Source organism: Tachypleus tridentatus, chromosome 12 (genome assembly GCF_004210375.1).
Source record: "Tachypleus tridentatus isolate NWPU-2018 chromosome 12, ASM421037v1, whole genome shotgun sequence".
NCBI lineage: Eukaryota > Metazoa > Arthropoda > Merostomata > Xiphosura > Limulidae > Tachypleus > Tachypleus tridentatus.
In genome coordinates, this window is record NC_134836.1 from 136,807,373 (window position 1) to 136,832,829 (window position 25,457).

Here is a 25,457-nt window from a genome sequence, read left to right on the forward strand (position 1 = left end):
AAACAGATAGCTATCTGGATAAAAAAATTACATCGTGGTATTGACAACAGAAGTCAAAGAGATAGCTATTTGCCGAAAAGAATTACATCGTAGTATTGATAACAAAAATCAAACAGATAGCTATCTGCAGAAAAGAATTACCTCGTGGTTTTTATCATTGAAATCAAACAGATAGCTATTTGCATAAAAGATTTACATCGTGATTGACCATAGAAATCAAAGATATAGCTATTTGCAGAAAAGAATTACATCGTGGTATTGACCATAGAAATCAAACAGATAGCTATTTGCAGAAAAGAATTACATCGTGATTGACTATAGAAATCAAAGAGATAGCTATCTGCATAATAGAATTACATCGTTGTATTGACCATAGAAATCAAACAGATAGCTATCTCCAGAAATAAATTACATAGTGGTATTGACAACAGAAATCAAACAGATCGCTATCTGCAGAAAAGAATTTCATCGTTGTATTGAAAACAGAAATCAAACAGATAGATATTTGTAGAAAAGAATTACATCGTGGTACTCACAACAGAAATCAAACAGATAGCTATCCGCAGAAAAGAATTACATCGTGGTATTGACAACAGAAATCAAACAGATAGCTATCTGCAGAAAAGTATTACATCGTGGTATTGACCATAAAAATGAAACAGATAGCTATCTACAGAAAAGAATTATATCGTGGTATTCACAACAAAAATCAAACAGATAGCTATCTGGATAAAAGAATTACCTCGCGGTATTGACCATTGAAATCAAACAGATAGCTATTTGCATAAAAGATTTACATCGTGATTGACCATAGAAATCAAAGAGATAGCTATTTGCAGAAAAGAATTACATCGTGGTATTGACCATATAAATCAAACATATAGCTTTTTGCAGATAAGAATTACATCGTGGCATTGACGATAGAAATCAAACAGATAGCTATCCGCAGAAAAGAATTACATCGTGGTATTGACAACAGAAATCAAACAGATAAGTATCTGCATAAAAGAATTACATCGTTGTATTGACAACAGAAATCAAACAGATACCTATCTGCATAAAAGAATTACATCGTGGTATTGACAATAGAAATCAAAGAGATAGCTATTTGCAGAAAAGAATTACATCGTGATTGACCATAGAAATAAAAGAGATAGTTATCTGAAGAAAAGAATTACATCGTGGTATTGACCATAAAAATCAAACAGATAGCTAGTTGCAGAAAAGAATTACATCGGGATTGACCATAGAAATCAAAGAGACAGCTATCTGCAGAAAAGAATTACCTCGTGGTATTGACCATAGAAATAAAAAATATAGCTTTCTCCAGGAAAGAATTACATCGTGGTATTGCCCATAGAAATCAAACAGATAGCTATTTGCAGTAAAGAATTACATCGTGATTGACCATGGAAATTAAACAAATAGCTATCTGCAGAAAAGAATTACCTCGGTGTATTGACAATAGAAATAAAACAGATAGCTATCTCCAGGAAAGAATTACATCGTGGTATTGACAAAAGAAATCAAACAGATAGCTATCTGCAGAAAGGAATTACATCGTCGTATTGACAACAGAAATCAAACAGATAGCTATCTGGATAAAAGAATTACATCGTGGTATTGACCATAGAAATCAAAGAGATAGTTATCTGAAGAAAAGAATTACATCGTGGTATTGATCATAGAAATCAAACAGATAGCTATTTGCAGAAAAGAATTACATCGTGATTGACCATAGAAATCAAAGAGATAGCTATCTGCAGAAACGAATTACATCGTGGTATTGATTATAGAAATCAAACAGATAGCTTTCTCCAGGAAAGAATTACATCGTGGTATTCCCTATAGAAATCAAACAGATAGCTATTTGCAGAAAAGAATTACATCGTGATTGACTATAGAATTCAAAGAGATAGCTATCTGCAGAAAAGAATTACATCGTGATTGACCATAAAAATCAAAGAGATAGCTATCTGCAGAAAAGAATTACATCGTGGTATTGACCATAGAAATCAAACAGATATCTATCTGCAGAAAAGAGTTACATCGTGGTTTTGACCATAGAAATCAAACAGATAGCTTTCTCCAGGAAAGAATTACATCGTGGTATTGCCCGTAGAAATCAAACAGATAGCTATTTGCAGAAAAGAATTACGTCGTGGTATTGCCCGTAGAAATCAAACAGATAGCTGTTTGCAAAAAAGAATTACATCGTGGTATTGACCATAGAAATCAAACAGATAGCTATCTGCAGAAAAGAATTACATCGTGGTTTTGACCATAAAAATGAAATAGATAGCTATCTGCAGAAAAGAATTACATCGTGGTATTGACAACAGAAATCAAACAGATAGCTATCTGGATAAAAGAATTACATCGTGTTATTGACCACAGAAATCAAAGAGATAGCTATTTCCAGAAAAGAATTACATCGTGATTGACCATAGAAATAAAAGAGATAGTTATCTGCAGAAAAGAATTACATCGTGGTATTGACCATAGAAATGAAACAGATAGCTATCTCCAGAAAAGAATTACCTCGCTGTATTGACCATAAAAATCAAACAGATAGCTATCTCCAGAAATAAATTACATAGTGGTATTGACAACAGAAATCAAACAGATCGCTATCTGCAGAAAAGAATTTCATCGTTGTATTAAACACAGAAATCAAACAGATAGATATTTGTAGAAAAGAATTACATCGTGGTACTCACAACAGAAATCAAACAGTTAGCTATCTGCAGAAAAGAATTTCATCGTGGTATTCACAACAAAAATCAAACAGATAGCTATCTGGATAAAAAAATTACATCGTGGTATTGACAACAGAAGTCAAAGAGATAGCTATTTGCCGAAAAGAATTACATCGTAGTATTGATAACAAAAATCAAACAGATAGCTATCTGCAGAAAAGAATTACCTCGTGGTTTTTATCATAGAAATAAAACAGATAGCTATATCCAGAAAAGAATTACATCGTGGTATTGACCATAGAAATCAAACAGATAGCTATTTGCAGAAAAGAATTACATCGTGATTGACTATAGAAATCAAAGAGATAGCTATCTGCATAATATAATTACATCGTTGTATTGACCATAGAAATCAAACAGATAGCTATCTCCAGAAATAAATTACATAGTGGTATTGACAACAGAAATCAAACAGATCGCTATCTGCAGAAAAGAATTTCATCGTTGTATTGAAAACAGAAATCAAACAGATAGATATTTGTAGAAAAGAATTACATCGTGGTACTCACAACAGAAATCAAACAGATAGCTATCCGCAGAAAAGAATTACATCGTGGTATTGACAACAGAAATCAAACAGATAGCTATCTGCAGAAAAGTATTACATCGTGGTATTGACCATAAAAATGAAACAGATAGCTATCTACAGAAAAGAATTATATCGTGGTATTCACAACAAAAATCAAACAGATAGCTATCTGGATAAAAGAATTACCTCGCGGTATTGACCATTCAAATCAAACAGATAGCTATTTGCATAAAAGATTTACATCGTGATTGACCATAGAAATCAAAGAGATAGCTATTTGCAGAAAAGAATTACATCGTGGTATTGACCATATAAATCAAACATATAGCTTTTTGCAGATAAGAATTACATCGTGGCATTGACGATAGAAATCAAACAGATAGCTATCCGCAGAAAAGAATTACATCGTGGTATTGACAACAGAAATCAAACAGATAAGTATCTGCATAAAAGAATTACATCGTTGTATTGACAACAGAAATCAAACAGATACCTATCTGCATAAAAGAATTACATCGTGGTATTGACAATAGAAATCAAAGAGATAGCTATTTGCAGAAAAGAATTACATCGTGGTATTGACCATAGAAATAAAAAATATAGCTTTCTCCAGGAAAGAATTACATCGTGGTATTGCCCATAGAAATCAAACAGATAGCTATTTGCAGTAAAGAATTACATCGTGATTGACCATGGAAATTAAACAAATAGCTATCTGCAGAAAAGAATTACCTCGGTGTATTGACAATAGAAATAAAACAGATAGCTATCTCCAGGAAAGAATTACATCGTGGTATTGACAAAAGAAATCAAACAGATAGCTACCTCCAGAAATAAATTACATAGTGGTATTGACAACAGAAATCAAACAGATAGCTATCTGCAGAAAGGAATTACATCGTCGTATTGACAACAGAAATCAAACAGATAGCTATCCGCAGAAAGGAATTACATCGTGGTATTGACCATAAAAATGAAACAGACAGCTATCTACAGAAAAGAATTATATCGTGGTTTTCACAACAAAAATCAAACAGATAGCTATCTGGATAAAAGAATTACATCGTGGTATTGACCATAGAAATCAAAGAGATAGTTATCTGAAGAAAAGAATTACATCGTGGTATTGATCATAGAAATCAAACAGATAGCTATTTGCAGAAAAGAATTACATCGTGATTGACCATAGAAATCAAAGAGATAGCTATCTGCAGAAACGAATTACATCGTGGTATTGATTATAGAAATCAAACAGATAGCTTTCTCCAGGAAAGAATTACATCGTGGTATTCCCTATAGAAATCAAACAGATAGCTATTTGCAGAAAAGAATTACATCGTGATTGACTATAGAAATCAAAGAGATAGCTATCTGCAGAAAAGAATTACATCGTGATTGACCATAAAAATCAAAGAGATAGCTATCTGCAGAAAAGAATTACATCGTGGTATTGACCATAGAAATCAAACAGATATGTATCTGCAGAAAAGAGTTACATCGTGGTTTTGACCATAGAAATCAAACAGATAGCTTTCTCCAGGAAAGAATTACATCGTGGTATTGCCCGTAGAAATCAAACAGATAGCTATTTGCAGAAAAGAATTACGTCGTGGTATTGCCCGTAGAAATCAAACAGATAGCTGTTTGCAGAAAAGAATTACATCGTGGTATTGACCATAGAAATCAAACAGATAGCTATCTGCAGAAAAGAATTACATCGTGGTTTTGACCATAAAATTGAAATAGATAGCTATCTGCAGAAAAGAATTACATCGTGGTATTGACAACAGAAATCAAACAGATAGCTATCTGGATAAAAGAATTACATCGTGTTATTGACCACAGAAATCAAAGAGATAGCTATTTCCAGAAAAGAATTACATCGTGATTGACCATAGAAATAAAAGAGATAGTTATCTGCAGAAAAGAATTACATCGTGGTATTGACCATAGAAATCAAACAGATAACTATCTGCAGAAAAGAGTTACATCGTGGTATTGACCATAAAAATGAAACAGACAGTTATTTGCAGAAAAGAATTACATCGTGGTATTGACCATAGAAATCAAACAGACAGTTATTTGCAGAAAAGAATTACATCGTTGTATTGACCATAGAAATCAAACAGACAGTTATTTGCAGAAAAGAATTACATCGTGGTATTGACCATAGAAATCAAAGAGATAGCTATTTGCAGAAAAGAATTACATCGTGGTGTTGACAACAGAAATCAAACAGATAGCTATTTGCAGAAAAGAATTACATCGTGGTGTTGACAACAGAAATCAAACAGATAGGTATCTGCAGAAAAGAATTACATCGTGGTATTCACCTTAGAAATCACACAAACAGCTGTCTAGAGAATGAAATTGCCACATGGTTTTGACAACAGAAATCATACAGACAGTTCTTTGTGTACAGAATAAAACTACCTTGTACCCATAGTGAAAACTTTATAATAGATTGATTATAGTATTGTGTTCTATATCTTTTCATGATCATGTTTTACTATTGTGTTCTATATCGTCACGTGGTTAGGTTTTATTATTGTGTTCTATATTGTCACGTTGTTAGGTTGTTTTATTGTGTTCTATATCTACTTGTCAGGTTACGGTGATAAACAAAATATGTCTGACTTTCTAATCGAAAACAGTATATACGACTTTCAAGTAGATAAACAAATGGACACTTGCTGGCGATGGTACAGTTGAGCCCTCAGAAATAAATAACCATGGTTATACACGATGTACCGTTTATCGATAAGTCTATGAATTAAAGATATTGTTGTTTCTTTATCTCTGATTATCAGTTTAAGTGTTTGTGTTTGAATGTATAGAAAGATTATATTCGCGTGTTGCCGGTTTTCAAATAGAACGAGCATTTTCTGTTAATATACCAGTGGTAGTTCATGTGATCTGATAGTGATTTGTGACAGGGAAACAAAAGTTAAATAAAAGAAATAAATCATTTTATTTGGGGGAAAATACAAGAACTACAGAATTAATTGAATGTCTGGTTTGTTTGTTTGTTTGTTTTAGAGTATAGCTACACTGGGCCATCTGATGTACCTACCGCGGGGAATTGAACTACGTATTTTAGTTTTGTAAGCACGTGGACTTACCGCTGTCTTATTGGTCGATAATGTTAGAAAGACTGCACACTCTAAAAGTGTTAAAAGGAAAGTGTTTCTTACATAACCAGTGTCGTGGATCACAACATTGTATATATAATATTACATTTATGGTTTATGACGCATTTTTTTTATTTACCTCAAAAATTGAAATAAACAAAAGTTTGGTGTCTTTTGTACCAAACGAACACAACCACGTGGTGTACCAAACGAACAGAACCACGTGGTCACGTGGTGTATTTAGGCTGTTTCATAGCTTTCAACATCATGAACTAATGTCATGGTAACATTGAGACTAAGAGAAGTCTGACTGAAAACGATATAAAATGGACAACGTTACAACGAACTGATTACGTCAAGTTACCGAAACGTTGTTAACGGTCGTGTGGTTTACCAAAAAAAAAAAGATTCCGTTGGTAAAAACATACTTGTCTATGACATTTATTCAAAAGAAAGCTTATATTACTATAGATCGGTAACGTTGACAGATAACTGTGTATTAAAATATAGTATTGTATTTCATGTGGTAGTAAAGTAATGATATATTACACATCTTAATAAACCTTTGTGTCCTCTAATTTGTACTGGAAAGTAGTGATATATTATATTACACATCTTAATAAACCTTTGTGTCCCGTAATTTGCACTGGAAAGTAGTGATATATTATATTACACATCTTAATAAAGCTGAGTGTTGTGTAATTTGCACTGGAAAGTAGTGATATATTATATTACACATCTTAATAAACCTTTGTGTCCCGTAATTTGCACTGGAAAGTAGTGATATATTATATTACACATCTTAATAAACGTAAGTGTTGTGTAATTTGCACTGGAAAGTAGTGATATATTATATTACACATCTTAATAAACGTAAGTGTTGTGTAATTTGCACTGGAAAGTAGTGATATATTATATTACACATCTTAATAAACCTTTGTGTCTTGTAATTTGTACTGGAAAGTAGTGATATATTATATTACACATCTTAATAAACCTTTGTGTCCTGTAATTTGCACTGGAAAGTAGTGATATATTATATTACACATCTTAATAAACCTTTGTGTCCTGTAATTTGTACTGGAAAGTAGTGATATATTATATTACACATCTTAATAAACGTAAGTGTTGTGTAATTTGCACTGGAAAGTAGTGATATATTATATTACACATCTTAATAAACGTAAGTGTTGTGTAATTTGCACTGGAAAGTAGTGATATATTATATTACACATCTTAATAAACCTTTGTGTCCTGTAATTTGCACTGGAAAGTAGTGATATATTATATTACACATCTTAATAAACCTTTGTGTCCCGTAATTTGTACTGGAAAGTAGTGATATATTATATTACACATCTTAATACATCTTTGTATCCTGTAATATAGGTTCATGTAATATATTTTCTATTTTAACATAACTGTCTAACATCCTTTTATGTCAAACACACATATAGTTCTATCAAGCGTTTTAACTGTTGTCTAATGAAAAACAAAATAACATTCTCATTTCAGAATGATAACATTCTGATAATCATATCTATCTCAACCCAACCGTATCAAGTATTAATGACGCTTTACCAGTCCAGGTGGAGTTGTTCCCAACAGCACGTTCCAACGTGGATGAAACAATGTTTGAGTGAGTGTTTGGCTTTTAGCACAAAGCTACACAAAGGTCCATCTGTGCTCTGCCCACCACGGGTATTGAACCCTGTTTTTAGACTTGTGAGTTCGCAGACATATTGTACCACTGAGGGGCATGTAAGAATGCCTAAAAATGGTAACAAGTTACAAATATATATATCTTCGGGTATGACGTATATAGTTACAGGTTATAGTTATATAGTTACAAGTGAACGTCTCTTTTACATTAACATTCCAAGTCATTAGTCTAATCAGGTTAGTAACTACAACAACCTGTATGTCACTGGTCCGATCAGGTTAGTAACTACAACAACCTGTATGTCACTGGTCCGATCAGGTTAGTAACTACAACAACCTTTATGTCACTGGTCTGATCAGGTTAGTAACTACAACAACCTGTATGTCACTGGTCCGATCAGGTTAGTAACTACAACAACCTTTATGTCACTGGTCCGATCAGGTTAGTAACTACAACAACCTTTATGTCACTAGTCTGATCAGGTTAGTAACTACAACAACCTGTATGTCACTGGTCCGATCAGGTTAGTAACTACAACAACCTTTATGTCACTGGTCTGATCAGGTTAGTAACTACAACAACCTGTATGTCACTGGTCTGATCAGGTTAGTAACTACAACAACCTTTATGTCACTGGTCTGATCAGGTTAGTAACTACAACAACCTGTATGTCACTGGTCTGATCAGGTTAGTAACTACAACAACCTGTATGTCACTGGCCCGATCAGGTTAGTTATGATGTAAAGAAATAAAACTATATATTTTTGACAGGATCTGATATACTAGTGGTATGATTTAAGTTCCTTGATTTTTTAAGCATATTTAAAAAATGTTAAGTATATATATGATAGATATTTTTATTCTCGAAGATAAGTAATTTCTGTTTTAGCATGCATACCATCTCTTGTGTACAGCAGAAGACACGCATTAAAACCTAAGCCTAACCATACTGACAGATGTTGTTAAAGTCGCGCGTCTGTGTGTTTTCTTACAGCAGAGCCACATCTAGCTATCTGCTTAGTCCATCGAGGGGTATCGAACCCCTTATTTTAGCGTTGTAAATCCGTATACTTACCGCTGTACCAGCGAGGGACGTCGCAAAAAATGTCCTTTTTTTTTCTTCTTACAAGTATGCAATTATCAGTAAAATATCTGACAGATCATTCGACGAATTTCTTCCAATAAGAAACACCCTACCATTCAAATGCAAAACATTGTTATCTACCGTACCGATTAATTCGTTGCTAAAAAACTAAACAAAAAAACTCTGCTTTCATACATGCATTGTTGCTATGACGTTCATTTTTTTTTAGTTCTTTACGCTTAGCCGAAGAATATGATAAGAGAAAGGCCTTTCGGAAGTGATATAAAGAAGCACAGGTTCAATGTTACTTCACTCACCTTGGCAGACGACAGTTTTACACGTTAAAATGGTAACGTTTCCAGGTATCGTTTTATTAACTTTAATCGCTGTTGCTGTTGAAGCTAAGACTTTGGAAAATTATGAAGTCTGTAGTAAGTGCATTAATAAGTTATTTTGTTATTCATTTTAGATATATATAATGTCGGTATTATTGTATTATTTACTTAAGAACTGTACTTTTGTTATTTATATAAATATTTTAACATACGTACGATAGAAGCACACATTTCTCTAACATCTTAAATGTTTGCAAAAAGTTATATTTTAAAACTTATTGGATAATTATTTTAGTTTTTTATAGTTCAATGACGTTCTGTAAGATAACCATAGAGGTCTTAGTTAGAGGTCTAACTGTTAGTTGAACAATCACATACGCCCTCACTAGAGGCCTAATTCTTTATGAATGAAATCTGATACTGACGCAGGTTTAAGGTAAGATTAGTTATGCCAGTAATATAAAATGATGTGTTATAGGAATATTACAAATCAGAATACTTGGTAGGTAAATAAATAGATAAAAACATTATTAATTACTTACTATTTTTTAACGTAAGATTTTGTAAAAACTTACAATGAAATAAACTATGAATTTGTTTATTTTTTATTTTCTGCTTATGAAAACAACAGGATTGGTTAACTGAAGACTGTTGAAGTTAACACAAAATTCAAGCAGAAACCAAAAATTAGTTAAATGTACCCACGAAGAAATTCTATCACACAATTATTATTATTATTACATACTTCCCTTTTTAGATAACAAAGATCTCACAACAGATATTAATTTTAAAAATATTAACAGTAAATATAATTATAGGGTAAACAGCTAGTTAACATTACCCACCGACAATTCACGTGTCGGGAGTTGACTTAACTGTTTGTTTGTTTTGTTTTTTGAAATTCGCGCAAAGCTACTCGAGGGCTATCTGCGCTAGCCGTCCCTAATTTAGTAGTGTAAGACTAGAGGGAAGGCAGCTAGTCATCACCACCCACCGCCAACTCTTGGGCTACTCTTTTACCAATGAATAGTGGGATTGACCGTACTTTATAACGCCCCCACGGCTGAAAGGGCGAGCATGTTTAACGCGACGGGGATGCGAACCCGCGACCCTCAGATTACGAGTCGCACGCCTTAACACGCGTGGCCATGCGCGGCCTGAATTAACTATTCTTAAACGCGGGCCTACGCGACTCTGTATTATAACCAACATGGTGTTAAACGCGGACCTACACGACTCTGTATTATAACCATCATAGTGTTAAACGCGGGCCTACACGACTCTGTATTATAACCATCATAGTGTTAAACGCGGGCCTACACGACTCTGTATTCTAACCATCATGGTGTTAAACGCGGACCTACACGACTCTGTATTCTAACCACCATGGTGTTAAACGCGGACCTACACGACTCTGTATTCTAACCATCATAGTGTTAAACGCGGGCCTACGCGACTCTGTATTATAACCATCATGGTGTTAAACGCGGACCTACACGACTCTGTATTCTAACAATCATAGTGTTAAACGCGGGCCTACGCGACTCTGTATTCTAACCATCATAGTGTTAAACGCGGACCTACACGACTCTGTATTATAACCATCATGGTGTTAAACGCGGACCACACGACTCTGTATTTTAACCATCATGGTGTTAAACGCGGGCCTACACGACTCTGTATTATAACCATCATGGTGTTAAACGCGGACCTACACGACTCTGTATTCTAACAATCATAGTGTTAAACGCGGGCCTACGCGACTCTGTATTCTAACCATCATGGTGTTAAATGAGGACCTACGCGACTCTGTATTCTAACCATCATGGTGTTAAACGCGGGCCTACACGACTCTGTATTATAACCAACATGGTGTTAAACGCGGACCTACACGACTCTGTATTATAACCATCATAGTGTTAAACGCGGGCCTACACGACTCTGTATTCTAACCATCATGGTGTTAAACGCGGACCTACACGACTCTGTATTCTAACCATCATGGTGTTAAACGCGGACCTACACGACTCTGTATTCTAACCATCATGGTGTTAAACGCGGACCTACACGACTCTGTATTTTAACCATCATGGTGTTAAACGCGGACCTACACGACTCTGTATTCTAACCATCATGGTGTTAAACGCGGACCTACACGACTCTGTATTTTAACCATCATGGTGTTAAACGCGGACCTACACGACTCTGTATTATAACCATCATAGTGTTAAACGCGGGCCTACACGACTCTGTATTATAACCATCATGGTGTTAAACGCGGACCTACACGACTCTGTATTCTAACAATCATAGTGTTAAACGCGGGCCTACGCGACTCTGTATTCTAACCATCATGGTGTTAAACGCGGACCTACGCGACTCTGTATTCTAACCATCATGGTGTTAAACGCGGGCCTACACGACTCTGTATTCTAACCATCATGGTGTTAAACGCGAACCAGCGCGACTCTGTATTCTAACCATTATAGTGTTAAACGCGGGCCTACGCGACTCTGTATTCTAACCATCATAGTGTTAAACGCGGGCCTACGCGACTCTGTATTTTAACCATCATAGTGTTAAACGCGGACCTACACGACTCTGTATTTTAACCATCATGGTGTTAAACGCGGACCTACACGACTCTGTATTCTAACCATCATGGTGTTAAACGCGGACCTACGCGACTCTGTATTCTAACCATCATGGTGTTAAACGCGGACCTACGCGACTCTGTATTCTAACCATCAGGGTTAATGAAAGCCGAATTTCTTCATTGCATACCCTTACACTTACTGCTGACACAGTAGTGAGTTGTGTCTGTCAATCTTTTAACCCACCCATACCTTTAACATAATTACTGTCTTTTTTTAACATTAGATCAAATAATGGTGTATTTAAAAATTACATTTAGTTTGTTTTATGTTAGATTTTATGGTATTCAAACAATGTACATCTAGGTTGATTATTGAAGAATTTCCTCACACTCATACATAACATTTCTTGAGTATACAGTTCTAGCTCCAAAGTTCTTCAAATAAATTCACAAACACAGATCATAACATCATTATAATCTTTCACGTGCGCCCCGAGACATTCTTGTGGATAGTGCGGTCAATTCGTAAACTGTATTTCGCGGGATCGAAACCTGTCTTTGAACATGCTAAGCCTTTTAACAATGAAGGCGTTATGATGTTCTGATTATTTCAAGAAATCATCGGTTGGCGGAGAGTAACGTTGGCAGTTTACCTTTCTTATAGTATACGGCCTGGCATGGCCTAGCGCGTAAGGCGTGCGACTCGTAATCTGAGGGTCGCGGGTTCGCGCCCGCGTCGCGCTGAACATGCTCGCCCTCCCAGCCGTGGGGGTGTATAATGTGACGGTCAATCCCACTATTCGTTGGTAAAAGAGTAGCCCAAGAGTTGGCGGTGGGTGGTGATGACTAGCTGCCTTCCCTCTAGTCTTACACTGGTAAATTAGGGACGGCTAGCACAGATAGCCCTCGAGTAGCTTTGTGCGAAATTCCGAAACAAACAAACAAACCTATAGTATATTACGCACTGCTAGTGCACACATTCCTCGGGTAACTTTGTATGGATTTCAACAATGTACAAACAGACTAGAAATAAAATGGTTTGAACAGTTAGATTTCATTTACCATGGTAAATGTCTGCTACCATGTCTTCCTTATATAAATAGAAGACAACTCTACACTCTAACGCTTACCATCTCATAGTTATTCAAAATAATTCTGTCTGATCATTTCTTATCCTCCATTTATTTCCTTTTCTTTTCAGGTGGTGAAATTACTGCGATACGTGTGGAGCCCTGTGAAACCGAACCCTGTTCCTTCTTCAGGGGCAAGACAGTTGTGGCTGAAGTGGATTTTGTGGCAAGTTAGTAATATCAGGACACCTCGTGTACTGTTAATTACTTAGTGTGGTATAGTGCAAGACGATTTGTAATTAGAATATCTTATCAGAGAATCGAGTGTATTAGCTTGCTTTTTGAGGGTGGCTTATTATTATTATTTTTATGTTCTAAGTTCAAACAAAACCTTTATAATTAACATTATTATGTATATTTATGTTTTAAGTTCAAACAAAACTTTTATAATTAATATTATTATGAATATTTATGTTCTAAGTTCAAACAAAACTTTTATAATTAATATTATTATGAATATTTATGTTCTAAGCTCAAACAAAACCTCTATAATTAATATTATTATGAATATTTATGTTCTAAGCTCAAACAAAACCTCTATAATTAATATTATTATGAATATTTATGTTCTAAGTACAAACAAAACCTTTATAATTAATATTATTATGAATATTTATGTTCTAAGTTCAAACAAAACCTCTATAATTAATATAATTATGTATATTTATGTTCTAAGTTCAAACAAAACTTTTATAATTAATATTATTATGAATATTTATGTTCTAAGTTCAAACAAAACCTTTATAATTAATATTATTATGAATATTTATGTTCTAAGTTCAAACAAAATTTTATAATTAATATTATTACGAATATTTATGTTCTAAGTTCAAACAAAACCTTTATAATTAATATTATTATGAATATTTATGTTCTAAGTTCAAACAAAACTTTTATAATTAATATTATTACGAATATTTATGTTCTAAGTTCAAACAAAACCTTTATAATTAATATTATTATGAATATTTATGTTCTAAGTACAAACAAAACCTTTATAATTAATATTATTATGAATATTTATGTTCTAAGCTCAAACAAAACCTCTATAATTAATATAATTATGTATATTTATGTTCTAAGTTCAAACAAAACTTTTATAATTAATATTATTATGAATATTTATATTCTAAGTTCAAGCAAAACCTCTATAATTAATATTATTATGTATATTTATGTTCTAAGTTCAAACAAAACTTTTATAATTAATATTATTATGAATATTTATGTTCTAAGTTCAAACAAAACCTCTATAATTAATATAATTATGAATATTTATGTTCTAAGCTCAAACAAAACCTTTATAATTAATATTATTATGAATATTTATGTTCTAAGTTCAAACAAAACCTCTATAATTAATATAATTATGAATATTTATGTTCTAAGCTCAAACAAAACCTTTATAATTAATATTTTAATGAATATTTATGTTCTAAGCTCAAACAAGACCTTTATAATTATTATGATATATATTTATGTTCTAAATTGAAACAAGACCTTTATAATTATCACGATGTATATTTATGTTCTAAATTGAAACAAGATTTTTATAATTATCACGATGTATATTTATGTTCTAAATTGAAACAAGATCTTTATAATTATCACGATGTATATTTATGTTCTAAATTGAAACAAGATCTTTATAATAATCATGATGTATATTTATGTTCTAAATTGAAACAAGATCTTTATAATTATCACGATGTATATTTATGTTCTAAATTGAAACAAGATCTTTATAATTATCACGATGTATATTTATGTTCTAAATTGAAACAAGATCTTTATAATTATCACGATGTATATTTATGTTCTAAATTGAAACAAGATCTTTATAATTATCACGATGTATATTTATGTTCTAAATTGAAACAAGATCTTTATAATTATCACGATGTATATTTGTGTTCTAAATTGAAACAAGACCTTTATAATTATCACGATGTATATTTATGTTCTAAATTGAAACAAGATCTTTATAATTATCACGATGTATATTTGTGTTCTAAATTGAAACAAGACCTTTATAATTATCACGATGTATATTTATGTTCTAAATTGAAACAAGATCTTTATAATTATCACGATGTATATTTATGTTCTAAATTGAAACAAGATCTTTATAATTATCATGATCAAGCTAAGAGTCCTAAGTGTTAATTTCTTATTTGCATTATTTTTCATATGTTTTATATTTATTTTCAGAATTTTTATTTTGTATATTTAATTTGGTTATATCTTTTCAAAGGAAACTTCACTGTTAATTTAGTATCAAAACATAACTTTTAAATTATATATTCAACGTTTTACATAAACTGTTTATTTAGTAATCAAATTCTTGTTTTCGTTTAGTCTGAATATTCACGTTTTGTCACGAAACTATAATAAAATTAGATATATTCATTTATTACTATACGGTTGTTTATAAGATTTATTTATTAATTACAATTTTGTATATAAACATATAAGACGTATTATTAGAAACATTTTTTCTATCGTCTTCTAAGGAACAGACTTGTAGTCATAATCTTAAAATTTTCTCTTGAAAAAAATGTTAAGAACAACTAATATTCCTGAAGTTTGATACACCTATCAAAACATAGCATACAATTATTAACAAACATTATACACAAGCCTAGAAATTATATCAATGCAAATTAATAAATGAAACATTTAATTAAGTACATATTTTTAATAATGCAAAATATTCCTAAGTCTATTAATTTTTATATACAACTTATACGACTTACAACATACAGTTTATACAATTTGTTGCTTTGGTAAAATATCCCTGAAACTGGAAGAATATCTCTATAATACAGTTAAAACATTCCGACAGATGGCACTAAGAGAAGTTCACTGACTTTTTAAATTCTAAATAATTTTCAAGTTAAAGAATAAAGCATCATTCCTTATACGTTTTGTTTAGATCAAGATTCCCAGAATCTCATCAATGACATCAAAGCTAAGGTTATATTAATAAACGTGCCGTTTCCCGGATTGAAGATGAACGCATGTGAAGACAATGGTATTACCTGTCCTATCACTAAAGGCCAGACATATACATACAGGTTCAGTCTCGAAGTGAAGACCTGGTTTCCTAAGGTACTCTGTATACCTTTAATAAATCCGTTTGTATTTAATTTAGCTTATAATTAGTTTAACAGTGGAGATAAAAGCGACCTCTATAATGGGCTTGAAAAAGTATTTCGATGTTTAGATTCTAGATACATTTAAAATAAAATATAAAATACGTATTTAGGTAGTTAATTAATATTCAATGAATGTTTAAATATTTATCGATAATAATAAAATAATGTAAGGGTATTGTTAAGCATCTTATACGTACTTCACAAACAATAATTTATCACACATCACATACGCACACACTCACATACTGTATGTCCAGAAATAATATTAACGGACCCGGCATGGCCAGGTGGTTAAAGCACTCAGCTTGTAATCCGAGGGTCGCGAGTTCAATTCCCCGTGGGGTTATTATAATGTACGGTCAATCCTACTATTCGTTGCTAAACGAGTAGCCCAAGAATTGGCGGTGGGTGGTAATGACTAGCTGCTTTCCCTCCTATCTTACATTGCTAAATTAAGGACGGCTAGTGCAGATAGCCTTCGTACAACCTTATGCAAAATTCAAACAATATTAACACAACTGTTAACTCGTATTCCGAACAGCCTTCATATGAACGATTAGGTAGGCTTCATCTATATACTACGTGTTAATTCAATGGTGCTAAGTCCTATAATATTTTTTAGTTAGGCCTAATAAAATAAGCTTATCACTTTATAAAGCTTGCGTGACGTACATTTACTACGAAAGAAATAAAATAATCAACCCAGCGAACGCGAGAATATAAATGAGTGTTTTATCGCAGATATAAATACAAATTAAACATTAGACGTTCTCTCAGTTCTATTAAATACAACCCTTAATTTTCTAATTGAAAAAAATTTTAAGCACATTCATTTATTTCAACTCATCGGTTGATGTTTGTCACATGTAGTTCTTTAACTACACGTTAAACACATTAACTTTAACTAACGTTCGCTGATGATGTTAAATTCATGCTACTAAATTAGATGTTAACACAATAGTTTCGTATATATGCTGAACTTATCTCGTGCTTATAGTATTCTTTTATATTTCTTGTATATCATTAAAGCAGAGGTTCACAGAACTGGGACAACAGACAACCGACTTGGCACCTGATGACCCAATAATTAATCCATCCTTTCTCTAGCTCGAATTCTTTTGTTTCTCAGATTGTTTCTTAAGCCATGCGCACTCCATATGGCAGTAAACTACCTCTGGTTAACAATGGAAACATCTAACTTAAAAAAAAAAAAAAAACAGAAATGCCTGAAAACAATGTATAAAACGTTATACATTTTCGTACATTATATGTTGTTTATATGCAAAAACGGCTCGTTTGGGTTGAGAAAATATTTTACATAGAAGAGCGAACAACGTTTCGACCTTCTTCGGTCATCGTCAGGTTCACAAAGAAAGAGGTAACTGACCGGAGCTGACCACATGTTTGAAAGGGGTTGTGTAACTGTGTGTCGAAATGTAGAGGGCGGTGTTAGATGTTTGAATATATAATTTTATTTATTTCACTCATTATTATATGTTGTTATACTAGAGTAACTGGTACTCTAAATGTTTGAGCAATTAAGGGAAAAAAAAACAAACATCCATCCGCCCCTAGTGGATCAGAAGTATTTGGTTTTAATTTCGTGCAAAGCTACACGAGGGCTATCTGCGCTAGCCGTCCATAATTTAGCAGTGTAAGAGACTAGAGGGAAGGCAGTTAGTCATCACCACCCACCGCAAACTCCTGAGCTACTCTTTTACCAACTAATAGTGGGATTGACCGTCATGTATAAACGCCCCCACGGCACAAAGGGCGAGCATGTTGGGTGGACTCAGAAGTAAGTTTATATGCTAAAATTCGAGTTTCGGTAACCACAGTGGGATGAACACAGATAATACTTTGTGTAACCTTGCGCTCACTTACAACAAACAAACTTATTAGTGTGCTGTAACGTAAAACGTTTGTTTCCAATTTCACACGAAGCCATTCGAGGACTATTTGCAATAACCGTTTCTAAATTAAAAGTGCTAGGCTATAGAAAACAATAATATTAACCACCGCTAACAACGCTGAGGTCACTATTTTCCAACGAACAGTCGGATTGACCACAATATTATAACGCCCTCGACAAAAAGGGCTAGCAGATTGAGTCGAGTTCCCTCACCAACAAGCCATGCCAGATCCCACAGCGTATGAATGTGTGAAGCGATCAAAATTATAATTGGTTTATCATGCAGTAAATCAATGTGCTATTTTCATTCTGTTTTAACAACCTCTCATCTTGAAGAACAAAGATGTTCAATAATTAATACAAGGCCAACATTTCATTTTGTCCAAGAAGTAACTTATTAGGTCTACAACTATTTAACAGAATGTATTTTATTTAACAGATTTCCACTACAGTCACATGGCGGGTGAAAGGAGACGAAGGAGACGTATTTTGTTTCAAAACTGATGTAGATGTCGTTTAGAAAGAACGAGAGATCTATGAATCCACAATAAAACCTTCCATGTCACTTTGTGTACGTCCAGTACGTTGTCTACTATTACAGTTCAGCTTTAATATCCTGAACACAGACATAAATAACCAAATCATCATGTCACATAAAATAATCAGAGATTTTATAAGTTTTACAGAAATAAAAATATAACAACGGCCTGGATTACTAACAATATTTCGAATTTAATAACCATAACCTGAATCTATTGACAATAGGATAAACTTACTGAGAATGACATGAATATACGAACATTGTCTACAATAACCTGAAGTTACGAACAATAATGTGAATTTATTAACAACAGTTAGAATATAGTAACTATACCCTGAAGTTACAAACAACAATATGAATTTATTAACAACAGTTAGAATGTACTAACCATACCCTGAAGTTACAAACAACAATATGAATTTATTAATAACAGTTAGAATCTAGTAACAATACCCAGAATTTACAAACAACAATATGAATTTATTAACAACAGTTAGAATGTACTAACCATACCATGAATTTACAAACAACAATATGAATTTATTAATAATAGTTAGAATCTACTAACCATACCCTGAATTTACAAACAACAATGTGAATTTATTAACAACAGTTACAATGTACTAACCATACCCTGAATTTACAAACAACAATATGAATTTATTAACAACAGTTAGAATGTACTAACCATACCCTGAATTTACAAACAACAATATGAATTTATTAACAACAGTTAGAATCTACTAACCATACCCAGAATTTACGATCAATAATGTGAATCTATAAAGAATTGTTAAAATCTATTAACCATACCTATAATTTATTAACAATAGTTCGAATTTACTAAACATACACCAAATTAAGAACAACAATGTGAATTTTTTTACAATTGTTAGAATATACCCCGAATATAAAAAAATAATCTATTAACTATTGTTATAATCTACTAACCATACCCAGAATTTAAGAACAATAATGTATATTGATTAACAATAATTAGAATCTACTAATCATACCCGGAACTTAAGAACAGTAATGTGAATTTATCAACAATAGTTAGAATCTACTTACTGTTTCCTGAATTTAAGAACAATAATGTGAGTTTATTTACAGTTGTTAGAACCTACTAACCATACCCCGAATATAAAAACAATAATGTGAATCTATTAACAATTGTTATAATCTACTAACCATACCCCGAATATAAAAACAATAATGTGAATCTATTAACAATTGTTATAATCTACTAACCATACCCCGAATATAGAAACAATAATGTGAATCTATTAACAATTGTTATAATCTACTAACCACACCCCGAATATAAAAACAATAATGTGAATCTATTAACAATTGTTATAATCTACTAACCATACCCCGAATATCAAAACAATAATGTGAATCTATTAACAATTGTTATAATCTACTAACCATACCCCGAATATCAAAACAATAATGTGAATCTATTAATAACAGTTAAAATCTACTAACCATACATAGAATTTAAGAATAGTAACGTGACTTTATTAACAATAGTTAGAACCTACTAACCTCTCAGTTCTGGTCAAACGTTTTGTTCTGTTCTTGTTTTGTTTTATTAAGTATTCAGTAGTGAAAAGAAGATTTTATAAGAAATGTAATCGAAACAACTGACAAGTAATAACACAGAGTAAATAAACAGAACAACTATCAAACAATAATATGATGTAAATATCTCAAACAACTGACAAGTAATAACACAGAGTAAATAAACAGAACAACTGTCAAACAATAGTATGATGTAAATATCTCAAACAACTGACAAGTAATAACACAGAGTAAATAAACAGAACAACTGTCAAACAATAATATGATGTAAATATCTCAAACAACTGACAAGTAATAACACAGAGTAAATAAACAGAACAACTGTCAAACAATAATATGATATAAATATCTCAAAAAGTACTAATATAGAGTAAATAAACAGAACAACTATCAATATTAGGTAAATAAACATAAGAATTAGCAATATTAAATAAATAAACAAAACAAAGGCAATGATAACTATGTGCAAATTAACAAAACAATCAAGAAATAATAATACAGTATTCTACACGTTATGCTCTCTAACACTTTTGTTATCACTAAATATTCTTTAGAATTATATAAATATTCAAGGTAGTAAATAGTGGAACTTATGTAATATTTATCAAAAGCGCAAACGTATAATATAAAAATTTGAAACCGAACACAAATAGAAATAATTTTTAACACCTTCCTCAGGAACCAGGGGGCGTCTTACACTTCAATTTGTTGAATATTAAAAGTAAGTTCAATCCAGAAACTCAGAAGGAGGGTGCTTTAGGACGTATCTTCTCGAGACGAGTTTTCGTTTATTAATTGGAAAATTTCCAAGTAAAATATAATATCCTCAAAGTCTCCATACTAGCTAGTACTAAGGTCTACCCGCTAAAAGTAAATTCATTACATATCATTAAAGCCACATTCTCAGTATCTTTAATTAAACATTTTTGTTTAATTTTCTGTTTTTTTTTCTTTTTTGTTTCGGTTATCACCTTTATATATTTGTTTTCAACTGAACTACGAACCTGTTATTCGGTAGGGAAAGTCGAATCATCACGATAGTCAGCAGTATGACAGGTAGATGGGGACACTTTGAAAGCAGCTACAAACATACATTGTACTCGACTTGCTGCTGAACAATATCTACCAACGTAGGTCTAAACAGTTCCTGAATATCTCTATGTGTTATTTGGAGACTTTCATGCTTTTTGTACTTAGCTTGTGTTATACTGACATATATTGCTCACCTTAACACTTAAATAACTTTTCACGACGTCATAACTAATAGAGTGCGGGAAATATATTCTTCTTAGCCAATAAAAATATTTTAAAAAAATTCATTTCAAATGAAGAGAAACGTGATTGGATTGTTTTTTTTTCTTTCAACATGTCTCATTGGCTTGTGAGGGGCTTGTTAAAATTTAAATAATGTGGCATCTTACTGCATTAAGTATATCAGACTTAATTAGATAATTCTATTAAATGAGATATGTGTAGTTGATAAGAAACATTCTAACATAGTTTCTTTTTGGTGAAATTCTGCTTTGAGGCTTTGTTTTCTTCCCGAGTGGATTTGATACGTTTTATTATTAGCTTTTCTTTAAGTTGGGCACGTGTTGGTTGATATAATATATTATCATTAGAACCTTACAGAAGTACTCTATTTGGCTTATAGATCGACTTTACGTCTCAACACTTGTTGCGGTTTTTTAAGTTTCTCTATGGACAATATGCGAATGGTATCTTGAAAGAATATAGAATTAAAATTGAATATGAAACAAATGCACAACACACAACATGGGGATTGTTTCTGGCCTGAAATCAATTACGACTATAATTGTTCGAGGTCATTTCTCTTTAATTTGTCTATTTCTTTACATTCGCATTTTTCTACTAATATATTTAATTATATACATACATATCTGTATGTGAGAATTAAAGTTCATGAGAAGACTTAATCCATATCTATAAATAAATCAACCCACTAAATACCAAGTAATCACCAGTAAATAGCTTAGTACCTTCCGCCATTTTGAATCACATTTCGTACAACGCACTTGACAGTAAGAACAAAACTGTCTGCACGTGGTACTTGCTAGTACGTAACTAGGCAACGGTTTGTTATCTTTAACTAGTATAAATCGTATTGGCTGTTAGATCTCTTTTCAGCTTTACATACTTGCTCTCGAGGAACCTTTATCAGTAAATAAATTTTCTAGTGTGTACTTATTAAACACTTTGATAGAAAAGATAATTAACTGAAATTCGTAAAACAAAAGTACATAATCAGGAAAAGCAATTATACTAAAGTTCAAAGAATATTTCTCAAATACGTGAAGAGTGAGGTAAAACACGTAAAGAGTGAGGTAAAGTACGTGAAGAGCGAGATAAAGTACGCAAAGAGTGAGGTAAAACACGTGAAGAGTGAGGTAAAGTACGTGAAGAGCGAGATAAAGTACGTAAAGAGCGAGATAAAGTACGTAAAGAGTGAGGTAAAGTACGTGAAGAGTGAGGTAAAATACGTGAAGAGTGAGGTAAAACACGTGAAGAGTGAGGTAAAGTGCGTGAAGAGTGAGGTAAAGTACGTAAAGAGTGAGGTAAATAACGTGAAGAGTGAGGTAAAATACGTAAAGAGTGAGGTAAAGTACGTGAAGAGTGAGGTAAAATACGTGAAGAATGAAGTAAAGTACGTGAAGAGTGAGGTGAAATCGTGAAATAAATGTTCGTAGTCTAGTTATTTATAAAAAAAATTGTAGCCATTGTGCTATATATTATGAAATATCTAAACACAATAACGTTTCACTTTTGTTTTCAAACTGACAAAATATGGTTAATCGATTTGAAACGTTCTCTTGTTTCTTTCTTCGCCGTGTATGATTATTGTTCTTTTATATATCGCTACGTCCCGACATGGCCAAGTTGTTAAGAGATACCAAACATGCTCGCCCTTTTAGCTGTAGGAGCGTTATAATGTTACGGTCTATCCCACTAATCGTTGGTAAAAGAGTAGCCCAAGAGTTAGCGGTGAATGGTGATGACTAGTTGCCTTCCCTCTAGTCTTACACTGCTAAATTAGGGACGGTTTGCGAAGATAACCCTCGTGTAGCTTTACGCGAAATTCATAAACGAACAAACAAAAACAAACTGCCAGAGAGTTGGTGAGGAAAATATATGACGAGTTAACGCTTTCAACATCACGACTTTACAGCTCAGTGTGTCCTGCTTTATAATGCTGTTCAACATATCCATAGATAAGAACGTGGGCACACACAAGCACAAACAATCTTGTATTACTCATAATTCATTTCTAAGCTCGTCCAGTTCCCCCCCCCCCCAGGGTCACAGCGGTACGTCTGCGGACATACAACACTCTGAAACCGAAGTTTGATACCTGTGATGGGCAGAGTACAGATAACCCATTGTGTAGCTTTGGCTTAACTTCATAACAAAAGTATACTCGTATTGTATTTCTAAAAGTTATTTGTTCTTCCTTCTGACACAGTTTATTAAGTTGGGATAAACATGGATCGACCTTGAGATATTTTTGGAATAATCTTGAAATAAGAAAATACAGAGAGCACAGAAATATCGGGTTTTAAACCAATCGTATAACTTCATACTTAACAAATATAGCAGCAACAAAACATTGTACTTATAACTTGTCACCGTTTGATTATAATACTGATTGTCCTTTATTTAGTCATAATCAGTGATCAGTATGATATTAATACTTTATTTCCATACTATATTGTATCAATATGAAATAATTACCACACTACCATCACAGCTGGGTATGTTACATTTGAGTACCTGACACAGTAACACTCAGGTTCCAGTAAATGTCTGAATCACCATGAAACACAACACTTGTTCTATAATAAATCACACCTGACACAATAACATGCTGACAACTATACCATTTCTATAGAGAGGTCATTACGTTATATTAAAACGATTTTGAGGAAATAGACAACAATCACAGTTGATATAAAGTTGTGGTGGAACAGAATGTATCACAACTATATATTGACATTGTTTAAGTTTTGTAAATTGTGTGATGCCACTAAATATCCTCCAGTAGTTTGTACTTAAACAAACAAATAAAGTGACAAAAACTAGATGGCTTTAGGAAAGGTTATGTAACAATTCTTTCTATCGCAAAGTGTTCGTGGAATCAGATGATAAACGTGTGTTTTTCCTGAGGATTTTGAGTTTTGGAGACGGTGATATATTTTGACCTTAATAGCATTTGAAAATAAATTAATATGGGTCAACTTGAGGTACCAGGACCATTCACAAATATACCTGAAGCAAGTCAAACCCCATCCGAGGTAAAATTCGTGTGGCGTCTTGTAACAGATAAGAATTCGTGAACACGTAGGTTAGTAGCAAATGCTTTTTACGTGCCCTTGGCAACAGTACGCAATATAATAATGACTATTTCCGTGTGTAAAAGCGATAGAAACTATGGGTACACAACTTATTTTTACAGCTATCCATTCAACCATCGCATGCCTCAAGGAGTTGGAAAATGAAAGGGGTATTAATGCTATTCCATAAGGAAACATCACACGTGATAGAAAAACCTCCCACATGATAGAAAAACCTCCCACATGATAGAAAAACCTCCCACGTGATAGAAAAACCTCCCACGTAAGAGAAAAATCTCCCACGTGATAGAAAACATCCCACATGATAGGGAATTTGTTCCTTTCTTAATTTCGCGCAAAGCTACACGAAGGCTATTGCGCTAGCCGTCCCTAATTTAGCAGTGTAAGTCTAGAGGGAAGGCAACTAGTCATCACCATTCACCGCTAACTCTTGGGCTATTCTTTTATCAACGATTAGTGGGATTGACCGTCACATTATAATGCCCCCACGGCTATAAGAGCGAGCATGTTTGGTGCGACGGGGATTCAAACACGCGACCCTCGGATTACGAGTCAAACGCCTTAACCCACCTGGCCATGCCGGACCTATAGGGATTTTAAAGGAAGTGATGAGAAACCGTCTTTTTCACTCACTGAAGGTGTCATAGAAAGTATGCAAGGAG

General features: G+C 33.0%; 1 protein-coding gene across 2 annotated transcripts; it reads left to right on the plus strand.

Annotated features, from left to right (window-relative positions):
- The first annotated feature begins 8,085 nt into the window (after positions 1 to 8,085).
- LOC143234819 (mite group 2 allergen-like Ixo r 2) lies at positions 8,086 to 18,862 on the plus strand. 2 transcript variants are annotated; one of them, XM_076472461.1, is made up of 4 exons: positions 8,086 to 8,199; positions 13,299 to 13,397; positions 16,163 to 16,338; positions 18,737 to 18,862. In XM_076472461.1, the coding sequence occupies exons 1-4, from the start codon at positions 8,187 to 8,189 to the stop codon at positions 18,815 to 18,817; spliced, it is 369 nt and encodes a 122-aa protein (XP_076328576.1). In that variant the 5' UTR covers positions 8,086 to 8,186; the 3' UTR covers positions 18,818 to 18,862. The 2 variants fall into 2 exon arrangements, with proteins under 2 accessions (XP_076328576.1, XP_076328577.1); XM_076472462.1 differs by lacking the exon at positions 8,086 to 8,199 and adding an exon at positions 9,441 to 9,597.
- The last annotated feature ends 6,595 nt before the right edge of the window (positions 18,863 to 25,457 follow it).